Source organism: Mizuhopecten yessoensis, unplaced genomic scaffold, assembly GCF_002113885.1.
Source record: "Mizuhopecten yessoensis strain PY_sf001 unplaced genomic scaffold, ASM211388v2 scaffold3229, whole genome shotgun sequence".
Classification (NCBI taxonomy): Eukaryota; Metazoa; Mollusca; class Bivalvia; order Pectinida; family Pectinidae; genus Mizuhopecten; species Mizuhopecten yessoensis.
Genome location: NW_018404940.1, coordinates 1,228,988 through 1,241,881, shown reverse-complemented (window position 1 = coordinate 1,241,881; position 12,894 = coordinate 1,228,988). Strand labels below are relative to the sequence as shown.

The 12,894-nt window shown below is 38.4% G+C and overlaps 1 protein-coding gene across 1 annotated transcript; it reads left to right on the top strand.

The window, feature by feature from the left end:
- The first annotated feature begins 7,341 nt into the window (after positions 1 to 7,341).
- LOC110447108 (pollen-specific leucine-rich repeat extensin-like protein 1) lies at positions 7,342 to 9,435 on the top strand. The gene is made up of 2 exons (XM_021492560.1): positions 7,342 to 7,354; positions 8,861 to 9,435. Exons 1-2 carry the CDS (start codon positions 7,342 to 7,344, stop codon positions 9,433 to 9,435), a joined length of 588 nt encoding a protein of 195 aa, XP_021348235.1.
- The last annotated feature ends 3,459 nt before the right edge of the window (positions 9,436 to 12,894 follow it).

The following is a 12,894-nucleotide window of genomic DNA, read 5'->3' as shown; positions in this document are numbered from 1 at the left end:
GGTCATTCCGACGTCTTGTTTTAAACCGTATGTGTGATTTGCGCAAGATTTATAATCCATTGTTAGGGATGATATCGTCCTCGTCATTAGTCTTTGACGCGTCATAGATGATACTAATGGGGTCAAAATTTGCTATGTCATGTTATTGTAAACTTTTAAACTCCCCTCCTTCAAACGTCGATCACGTGTCCCTATTGTTCCCCTTGTTGCTGTTTTTTTTGTTCCATCTTTTTTATATAAATATATCAACTCTCAACTGCAGGAAAAGACAATGGTTTCCCAGTCATCATCCTCATCCTCATTATCATCATCACAACATCTACACAATGACAAATCCTCCTCCTCCTCCTCCTCTCCTCCTCCTCCTCCTCCTCCTCCTCCTAATCATCACCACATATATACGATGACAATCATCATCATTATCATCATCATCATCATCATCACATATACATATATATCAATAAGAAATCAGATAACTACCATGGTCTCAAGTGAACGGATATCAATCGTATCGTCTAGTATAAAAAATTAAAAGAAACGATTAGAAAAAAAGACGAAGCGTTTAAAAAAAAAACAAAAAAAAACAACAACATTATTAGAAGTGTATATTTGTTTTAAAACGCTACATGAGACATATGATGTATAGGTTAATGTCAGAACTATTATAGTGCAATGACAAATCTAACTTTACACAAATTGCATATATAACTTCCTGATAAGGCAGCTCCTGCGAATTCCTCAAAAATTGTATTGATTAATGTATATGCTAATTGTATTAATTGTATATCTATGTACTGTAAAGCGCTTTAGAGTAGCTTATGTTAGCTAGATAGTGCGCTTTATCAAATGTTGTATATTTATAACTTAAATATATAAAACAATTTTCCATCCCCCCTACTAGTGTTCAAATTATGGATAAAAATATTGCCATATCCAAAGGAAATATAATGTTGAATAGCTAAAGAGTATACTACTATGACTGTAACGATAATAACTGTATATGAAAGATATTTCTCCAAAGCTTGCACAGATTTTAGTGAAGAAGAAAATGCATCAAAATATGTCACAAGTCATATTGCGTGACAAATATCAGACCTACTTAATTAATGGCGTGGGTAACATTGTAGAACTATGCAAATTCATAAAATGTATATACTTGTATGTTTTATCAATGGCCATAACATGTATATACTTGTATGTTTAATCAATGGCCATAACATGTATATATACTTGTATGTTTGATCAATGGCCATAACATGTATATACTTGTATGTTTTATCAATGGCCATAACAAGTATATACTTGTATGTTTGATCAATGACCATAACATGTATATACTTCTAGGTTTGATCAATGGCCATAACATATATATACTTCTATGTTTGATCAATGGCCATAACATGTCTATCCTTGTATGTTTGATCAATGGCCATAACATATATATGCTTATATGTTTTATCAATGGCCATAACATATATATACTTCTATGTTTGATCAATGGCCATAACATATATATACTTGTATGTTTGATCAATGGCCATAACATGTACATACTTGTATGTTTGATCAATGGCCATAACATGTATATACTTGTATGTTTTATCAATGGCCATAACATGTATATACTTGTATGTTTGATCAATGGCCATAACATATATATACTTGTATGTTTGATCAATGGCCATAACATATATATGCTTGTATGTTTTATCAATGGCCATAACATATATATACTTGTATGTTTGATCAATGACCATAACATGTATATACTTCTATGTTTGATCAATGGCCATAACATATATATACTTGTATGTTTGATCAATGGCCATAACATATATATGCTTGTATGTTTTATCAATGGCCATAACATATATATACTTGTATGTTTTATCAATGGCCATAACATGTATATACTTCTATGTTTTATCAATGGCCATAACATGTATATACTTCTATGTTTGATCAATGGCCATAACATGTATATACTTCTATGTTTTATCAATGGCCTATCATATTATAATGCACATAATATCCTCATCTATTAAGAATAACAGAAAGCTACTCCACACCTCAAAACTATCTGCATTGCTCTCAGATAACATCTTAACCACACAGAACTACATGTAATCTTGCATTGTTTCTATCTTGAACATTTCTTTCATAACAAATAGACGTTGGTCGTGAGTTTCTGAAGCAGGTGATAATCTGCCGTGAAATGCTGCTTCAGTTTACCACTAGACCCTACTCCGTACCAACCATTGTCAATGGAGAGGTGTGACAATGAGTGGCATCATTTGGTCAAACAAGGAAGTCAGATCTGGTAGTGGGCATGTTTATCTTTAGACAGTGTGTTCAATCCTTGTTGCTCTTTTGGATCATTGTTGCGCACCTCAGTGATTGAGGTTTCATTCTCTGTCAGAATGTCCTAACTTACCATGCATCAACAGATGTGCCACAATCAGCGGACACTGCATTTGATCGATCTTGAATGTATTTCCGATACATGCAGATATAATGGACAATATTGAACATATAATCATTTTAAGATGACAAAGAAGGATGCCGAGGAGTCCTTTTGTAAAATATACCTGCCGAACATCAAAGACTTACTTTAAATGAAATGAGATATAACGTATTTGAATTGTTTGCATCTCCTAGTCACCTCTTCCTTGTAGACAGTGAACGACACAGAAAACGTTTTAGTGGCACACTAAAGCCATGGGTCGTAGAGGATAACCAACGACCATGTGAGCACTGCGAACAACGTGCACAGCAGATGCACATGCAAATCTATATGGTTACGATACACTGGTGCGTTCACGTGTAGTGATGACATCTGTCTTAACCACTGAACTGTGAGTCATGACATTTTAGCCGTTCTTCAGTCCGTGTGTCACGATATTCATGTCAAACTAGGTATGTCAAGCAATGTTCATTTGTTAGCTATTCAAATAATTATCGTTCGTTTGCTTTCTGACAAACATACAGATACAAATGTAATTGTTTCCGATGAAATACTGTCTTGTTATTCCTAATTCATAAGGAGAGGTTATTTCTCTGATTAATTGGTTTAAATATGTTATTCATATTTGTCAATGTTGAACCTTTGATTGTAATTATTTAGTCTCAATCAAGCAGTTTTCACTTTACTATCATCAAGAGAAATTCAGCTTCTGAGATACATGTTTGATATATCTATTATTTTTGTAGTTAGTTGATCTCATTATTGTACATGTATATATATATATATATACATATATATATATCTTAAGTACAATTTCATTGTGGGGAGAGAGTTGCTGTAGGATAATATATAGTATTGATACACAATATTTGTGTGATATATGTCAAACTTTTATGGAACAGACAGTAGTAGATGTGAGACTACTTACACTATGTACATAACACTTATTCTGGAACAGACGATATGGCTGTAGGACTAGGTATATATAAGAGATGGCCGCCGTGGCACCTTACATGCTTCCCGCTGTTTATCATCCACCCTCTCTCCCTCTCCCTGTAGATGTCCAGATTGATGAACTCCCGATGCTGTTGTGGTCGTGTGCCGTGATTGTCCTAGAGCGCCACTCTCTCAGTCTCAATACAATCATACGACCAATATAAGCCCCAATTCTATGCACAAACCTGACCTGTAGAGGCCATAGGCAATTTGAAACTTTTGGAGGCCCATACCAGACGTTTAAATGTCAATTATTCAAAGACTCTTGGAGTTTCATTCCTCATCCGTGTCTCGGAAAAAGACGTCACCAGAAGGGGGTCGTGCGGTACGCAATGGACTGTAGGTGGAGGTCTATAGTTCGCGGGGTATGACTTGGACTAAAGCGAGGTCTACAGACTATGTGGTACTTCATAGACTATAGGATACAGTTTTTGCAGGTTGTGTTTTTCTACATAGATTGAATGCAGTTTTACAGACTGTGCGACAATAAATTGACTATTTACGTTTTTAGGAGAGTCTACAGATTGTGTGGTACTTCAAAGACTATAGGCAGTTCCATAGATTGTGTGATACTTTAGGAACTACGTAGAAGTGTTACAAAACGTGAAGGCGGTTTTACAGACTGTTCTTATAAGCGTCTTACAGAATCTGTGGCATTTCATAGACTGTAGGGTGTGCAGTTTGTCTAGTACTTCAAAGACTGTAGGCCGGGAAAGAAACTGTGTGGCACTTCAGATACTGTAGGATGTGTTAAAGAATAGGTGTACTTGTTAGACTTCATTTTGGTAAAAGATTGTCTTGTATTTAATAGAATTAGGAGGTTTTACGGACTGTGTGTTATTTCAGAGACTATAGGCTGTATTATAAAATTGGTAAATTTCGTAGACTTAATACGGGTACAAAGTCCTATTACCTATCAAATGCAAATTCATATGTCATATAATTTCCTGGTACACAGACAAATTACTTGGTACAACGACATATTACCTCGCACTCAGACATATGCTCTGGTACAAAGTCATATTACATTACCCAATACACTATTATATTTCATGTACACTTGTACAGTACCTATTACCTGGTACACAATTCCGTTATCTGGTAAAGTGGCATTTTACCTTGTACAGTCTTATCAAATAGTACAAAACCCTGGTATTCCTAATAAACTGTTGAACACAGGAGTATTATATACGAGTTCGGGTATTCAAGTTATCAGTAAAGTTATTAATTTGTTTATCTGTTAACTGCATGCTGCCATTGTAAATGGCGATGCTTGACAAATGACACAGTCAAGGCTCGTATGTGAAATGAGAATAGTCGCGTATAGACTGGCCGACACTAATATCTCTTTCCTTTATATCCCCTGGTCCTCGGTAGAGTTTCACTAAACACATTACATCTGTCAGCTTAAACCAGCCTCTTTAGGGATAACTCGGTTTCATTCGAATTTCTTTTTCTCAAAGAAATACTTCCTTATGCAGACATTTACATCCTAAACACTCGGTTATAAGGCCTGATAAATGGGGTCACCAGATTTTCCCGGAGAACGGTGACGAGAGCGAGAGATGGCTATTATACCAGCAACTCGGTACTTTCCGGGAACGACGATACGGCTTTGTTCCGGAGTAGTGTAACCCGACTGATGTAATGAATTAGGGCTCTCCAGAGTAAATACGTGATTGAACATTGTTTTTGAGTTCAATTGTAGCAGCAGTAATGATTATGATGTTGACCAAGGCTATGCTAAACCACCATATTTCGGTCCATTTCAAAGATTCAGTCCTTTTGATCCCTACTCATTGTCAAACGTTCTGGCCAGTCCTTCAGTCATTCCTCTTGGTCAGTACTCCCGATTAGTCCTTCGATCAGTCTTCTTGGTCAGAACTGCTGGTCAGACTTCCTGGTCAGTCCTTCGGTCATTCCTCTTGGTCAGTCCTCTTGGTCAGTCCTTCGATCAGTCCTCTTGGTTAGAACTCTTGGTCAGTCTTTTGATCAGTCCTGTTGGTCAGACTTCCTGGTCAGTCCTTCGGTCATTCCTCTTGGTCAGTCCTCTTGGTCAGTCCTTCGATCAGTCCTCTTGGTTAGAACTCTTGGTCAGTCATTTGATCAGTCCTGTTGGTCAGACTTCCTGGTCAGTCTTTCGGTCAGTCCTCTTGGTTAGTACTCTTGGTCAGTCTTTCGGTCAGTCCTCTTGGTCAGACTTCCGGGTCAGTCCTTCGGTCAGTCCTATTGGTTAGTACTCCTGGTCAGTACTCCTGACCAGTCCTTTGGTCAGCCTTTCGGTCAGTCCTCTTGGTCAGATCTCCTGGTCAGTCATTTGGTCGGTGTTTCGGTCAGTCCTCTTGGTCAGATTTCCTGATCCCTACTCATTGTCAAACTAGCTGGCCAGTCCTTCGGTCATTCCTCTTGGTCAGTACTCCCGGTTAGTCCTTCGGTCAGTCCTCTTTGTTAGTACTCCTGGTCATTCCTCTTGGTTAGTACTCCTGGTCAGTCCTCTTTGTTGGTACTCCTGGTCAGTCTTTTGGTCAGTCCTCTTGGTTAGTACTCCTGATCAGACTTCCTGGTCAGTCCTTTGGTCATCCTTCAGTCAGTCCTCTTGGTCAGATCTCCTGGTCAGTCCTTCGGTCAGTCCTATTGGTTAGTACTCCTGGTCAGTACTCCTGACCAGTCCTTTGGTCAGCCTTTCGGTCAGTCCTCTTGGCCAGATCTCCTGGTCAGTCTTTTGGTCAGTCCTCTTGGTTAGTACTCCTGATCAGACTTCCTGGTTAGTCCTTTGGTCATCCTTCAGTCAGTCCTCTTGGTCAGAATTCCTGGTCAGTCCTTTGGTCAGTCTTTCGGTCAGTCCTCTTTGTTAATAACTCCGATTGTGTGTTTTTCAACAGCTGAAGTATGCTGTATTACAAAGCAAGAGCCTGAATAATATTTAAATGGCACATTTTTTTCATATATTATGCTCTGCCCCTCTAATGGAAGACTCGTGGCCTAAGGACCGTGACAGGTTACCGTATAATCTGAGGAAGTAAAGCAATGTTTTGTTTCGTTTTTTTAAGATATATAAATAAGTCAGTTTAAATTTCTTTAAGGAGAATAGAATTAAGGTTAACAAGTAATATCCGAATGATTGCCAACATTTGCAACGTTATCAATCATCTCCTGGTTAACGACAAAATTAGGCACACACGTCGTTTTCTTATTATCACTTTCTATATCTACACGGAAGCCTAGAAATCGATATTGGACGTAAAAAACTGGTATGATGCGAGTAATTGCCCACCATATTCATGATACCTCTCTTAAAATGTCACCACGCTACACCGTAAACTATTGAGCTACCCTCTTAATTTCTACGCGTAGTGTAAAATATATTGTGATAAATTTCAAATAAATCCTATTTCTAGGGATATACATTTACACTTAACCAAAAAAACTTGAATTTTAGTTTTGTAATTACTGTATTGCGGAGAGACCTTGGCAGTATGAATCATCTGTAGCTGAAATCCTTGGGAAATATAGTGTCGTACATCTGTCTCGAGTAGATACTTTGAAACTCGTAATATACAATCTTAGAAATATGGAGGAACATCAGAGAAAGCTGATCTGGTTTAATCATATTATAGATAAATATAGTCGACGTTTGAGTCATTTAATATAAAATCATTTCTATACGTTGATCAAGAAATTACATCTAAAATTGCTACAAAAACGTGATAGCCGTTTGAATTCAAAACAAGTATAACAGATCGTCTAAAGGCGACATCTACAACACACGACCACAAATCTGCGACGAAATGCAGCTTAAAGCTCAAATTGACTTACGTCAGGGGAAAACCTAGCAATTCCCTTCCATTGCCACTCCCGCATATTGACTTCAAAAGCTCGCTATGTCGCGTGCATGTAGGTAAAACTATCCGATGCGCTGCTTGTTATACCCTTTGCAACAATAACTATGATTTGTCACCCTCTGAAGCATAAATTGTAAGTTATTATCTTGTATAACCCTACCTTCAGGTTGTTACCCGGTGAAACATTAACTGGTAGTGGTTTTCCCGACAAACTCGGCCAGTGGTTACCTTGTAGAACATTGAAAGTTGCTGCCAGCGGTTACCTTGTAGAACATTGTAAGTTGCTGCCAGTGGTTACCTGGTAGAACATCGTAAGTTGCTGCCAGTGGTTACCTTGTAGAACATTGTAAGTTGCTGCCAGTGGTTACCTTGAAGAACATTGTAAGTTACTGCCAGCGGTTACCTTGTAGAACATTGTTAGTTGCTGCCAGTGGCTACCTTGTAGAACATTATAAGTTGCTGCCCTCGAACACACTGTTAGATCTTGTTAACATGCAGAACATGTCAGTCGTTACCCTGTAGGACATCGTTAGTTGTTAATCTGTGGGACACCGTTAGTTGTTACCCTGTGGGACACCGTTAGTTGTTAGCTTGTGGGAAACCGTCAGTTGTTACCCTGTGGGACACCGTTAGTTGTTAGCTTGTGGGAAACCGTCAGTTGTTACCCTGTGGGACACCGTTAGTTGTTACACTGTGGGACACCGTTAGTTGTTACTCTGTAGGACACCGTTAGTTGTTACCTTGTGGGAAACCGTCAGTTGTTACCCTGTGGGACACCGTTAGTTGTTACTCTGTAGGACACCGTTAGTTGTTACCATGTTGGACACCCTATGTGGGACACCGTTAGTTGTTACCCTTTGGGACACCGTTAGTTGTTACCATGTTGGACACCGTTAGTTGTTACCCTGTGGGACACCGTTAGTTGTTACCCTGTGGGACACCTTTAGCTGTTACCCTGTGGGACACTGTTAGATGTTACCCTGTGGGACACCGTCAGTTGTTACCCTGTGGGACACCGTTAGTTGTTACTCTGTGAAACACTATTAGTTGTAACCTAGCCGAACACTGTTAGCTGCAACCCTGTGGATACCGTTAGTTGTCACCTGGTAGAACACTTTTAGCTGTTACCCTGTGGAAGACTGTTGGTTGTTATCTGTGGAACACTGGTAATTGTTACCCTGTGGATCACTGTTAGTTGTCACATTGTGGATCACTGTTAAATTGCAGAACATTTAAAGTCCATTACTACTCTGTCAAACATTTAACTTGCTCGCCAGCCAACATGCACTCCTGTCAAATCGCCAGGCAATCAGCCTGCCCTTCATTCAGTCTTCTCGTCTTGCAGTCAGGTAGCCTGTCATCTTGTCAATCAGCTTTTATTTCCTGTAATTCTTGTAAAAAATCGTTTCTATCTACTTTCTATTACCAGTGGTCTCTCCCAAGGCACCCTCCTTATAAAACCCAGATTGTTGCGAGGACGTTAAACCCCACACAAAACAAAGTAACCTGCCAACCATTCAACTTGGCTGTTACATTTAGTATTTGCCTAAAATTCAAGTCGCCCCTCGGTTCGCCCACCAGGCAAATCATCCACTAAAACTCTCGGAACTGTCTACTTGCCTGTCAGTACATTTGCCTACCAATCCACTCGCCCACCAGCACACCAGTCCACTCGCCCTCCAGTCCACTCGCACACCAGTCCATTCGCCCTCCAGTCCACCAGCACACCAGTCCACTCGCCCTCTAGTCCACTCGCACACCAGTCCACTCTCCCTCCAGTCCACTCGCACACCAGTCCATTCGCCCTCCAGTCCACCAGCACACCAGTCCACTCGCCCTCTAGTCCACTCGCACACCAGTACACTCGCACACCAGTCCACTCGCACACCAGTACACTCGCCCTTCAGTTCATTTGCCCACCAATCCACTTGCACACCAATCCACTTGCACACCAATCCACTCCACAACAGTTCACATGCCTACAAGTCAACTTGCCCAGTATTCTTCTCGCCTTCCAATCAACTCGGCCTAGAGTACACTCAGCCTCCAGTTCACTCACCCTTCAATACACTCACTCTCAAGTTCACTCGCTCCCTGTACATTCGCCATCCAGTTCACTCGCCCCCTAAATGACAGTCATTTCGCCCACCAATAAACTCGTTTATCAGCACACTCGCCCACCTGTCAACTTGTCGCCTTCCAATCATCCAAGTCCACTCGTCTCCATTCCACACACACCAGTCAACTTCTGATATCTACATGTGTCGCGATCGGAACAGAAATAATCCAGCTTAATGTTATACGGGTCTGTATTAATATCAGGGTATAATCTGCACATGGGTAATTAATGGTCGTTACACGTGCGCGTTGTTTCATTCATAACACTTAACTAGGACTGCTCGTAATTACATTTCGGATGTGCATGCACTTGAAATATGTTTCAATCACGTGCATGGCCTAATTTGAAGAGCACGCTCGAGTGAATTAAGGGTAGTGATGAATACTATGATAAATGGTTTCTTTAATATTCATGTCGCCATAATTCTTGTCGTTGTCATTTTTGACTGCGCGAAAAAAGAAAAAGGTGATTAGCAATTCTGCGTAGGATGAAAGGCATGTTCATGGAAACAAAACAAAAAGAATCACGATAAACATGTCTTTGGAATACATTTAAAGATATTAAGGATAACACTGTTATGGGAACACGAGGATAAACAGTGTTTTATTGTAATTTTTGTCGCAAAAAATGCCTTTTGGAAAGAAACAAACATATGTTTACTCCACAGTTATAGTGGTGACGCCAACCTTTGAACTAACGCGATTTCCGCTTGGGATACTGGTGTTTTATACCAATCATTGACTTTTGTTGAGGTGAAAATGTGGTTATTATGTATATTAACCTGAAAAAACCGATATAAACCGAGACGAAGACAAAGTCAATATCACTTTTCAGGTCCACATAACAACAATTTTACCAAAGTAAAATCCTCAGCTATTCTATTAGGTATGAAATCGTATTTTTTTATGATTTAACAAAATGGGACGTAAGAAACCCGCAAAAAGAAAAGTACTGCAGCTGGCATGGAGCAAACGTGATGCTACAAATAAAGTGACATTACAAACACGATATCGATTTGCTGTTTCGATCAATATTACAAATCAACCAAAGATATGTATTGTTTATACCTTTAGTCTCTTCGTTGTGTATGGTACGCTCGCTATCACACTTTCACCTCAATGTGTTATCAAGCAATTGCAATGCTGTACCTCTTAGTTCTGTCGAGTGAAGAAGCAAAATGTTCTTTTTAAAATAACCAGGCTTTAATCCAACTATACCAAAATAACCATCAACCTCTGGTATGTTACGCACTCTCCAGCATGTATGTGACGTCAAATCGCCGCAGTGATGTTGTTGTAAGCTAAGGTCGAATCAGCATTAGCCATCCTCAGCGCAGATCGAGTTAGTCTATTTTGAGAACATCCATATGTCATTCTCTAGATGACATTCCACACCTCATTGCAGATTTATCATTAATTTAGTTATCATATTAAATCTCAAACGTTTTAATTAGCAGTTTACAAAGCCCCGATGTGAACAGGTGACAAATCATTTACAGATGTTAATGAGAGTCAATGACAAACAAATACGAGAAATAGAATTTAAATACCTGTAATTTACCTGTAATCTACCTGTGATTGGACGTGTGTGATTAATGACATCACGCGGTACGGTGTGGGGAGCCTACGACGTCCGTCCTGTCAGTCACGTGGGTATAATTAACCAACACTACCATTAACAGTGCACCATACATTAACCCAGTCTAGTTTGACATGACCTAATTTGAGGCCTTTCTTTGAGAACTGATCATTTCAAAATAACTCATTAAAAAAGGTTAAATTGCATTAGACAGGTTTAACATGATTAATCACTTTTATAATTTGACGCCTTCAGTTTATATCTGATCAATTAGTAACAGTTTGTGTAACTCTTTTGTACTTAAACTGAATTACTTATTGAGACCAGCTATAATTAACATCTCCTTTATACTGGCACTTAAAATCTCATGCTTGATATTAAATTATCATGAGTTCGATTGAAAATCAGTTTTAGATGTTCCATTTAAACTTCGGTTATCTCCCCTTGCTTGTAAACAACGTGTTTTATTCTCGTGCACATATATTACCTTTCAATTGTCCTCAATAGGGTAATTACAGAATAAAGATAAAATTCACACCGGTTTTTTCTGGTTTCCAATTAATGATATACTAACTTGAAGACATCGTTTTTTTATTAATAGTTGCCAATGCGTGGACTAGTTTCGTATACATTTGTACAACTTAATTGTTTTGTATGTCCTTGTAACCAATACGTGTAACACTTGTTACTTTGTATTTCATTGTTACACCAATTCGTGTAATTCGTGGTTACTTTGTACTTCATTGTTACCAATACGTGTAATTCGTGGTTACTTTGTACTTTATTGTTCCCAATACGTGTAATTCGTGATTACTTTGTATTTAATTGTTCTCAATACGTGTAATTCGTGGTTACTTTGTATTCCATTGTAACCAATATGTGTAATTCGTGGTTACTTTGTATTTCATTGATTCCAATACGTGTAATTCGTTGTAACTTTGTATTCCATTTTAACCAATTCAGGTAATTCTTGGTTTCTTTGTTTTTCATTGTTAGCAATACGTGTACTTCGTGGTAACTTTGTATTCCATTGTTACTAATACGTGTAATTCGTGGTTACTTTGTATTCCATTGTTACCAATACGTTTAATGTGTAGTTACTTTGTATTCCATTGTTACAAATACGTATTCCATTGCTACCAATACGTGTAATTCGTGGTTACTTTGTATTCCATTGTTACCGATTCAGGTAATTCTTGGTGTCTTTGTTTTTCATTTTTAACAATACGTGTAATTTGTTGTTACTTTGTATTTCATTGTTACGAATACGTATAATTCGTGGTTACTTTGTATTCCATTGCTACCAATACGTGTAATTCGTGGCTACTTTGTATTTCATTGTTACCAATACGTGTAATTCGTGGTTATTTTGTATTTCGTTGTTACCAATACGTGTAATTCGTGGTTACTTTGTATTCCATTGTTACCAATACGTGTAATGCGTAGTGACTTTGTATTTCATTTTTACCAATACGTGTAATGCGTAGTTACTTTGTATTTCATTTTTACCAATACGTGTAATTCGTGGTTACTTTGTATTTCATTGTTATCAATACTTGTAATTCGTGATTACTTTGAATTTAATTGTTACGAATACGTGTAATTCGTGGTTACTTTGTATTCCATTGTTACCAATACGTGTAATGTGTAGTTACTTTGTATTCCATTGTTACCGATACGTGTAACTCGTGGTTACTTTGTATTCCATTGTTACCAACACGTGTAATTCGTGGCTACTTTGTATTCCATTGTTACCAATACGTGTAATTCGTGGCTACTTTGTATTCCATTGCTACAAATACGTGTAATTCGTGGCTACTTTGTATTCCATTGTTACCAATACGTGTAAATCGTGGTTACTTTGTATTCCATTGTTACCAATACGTGTAATTCGT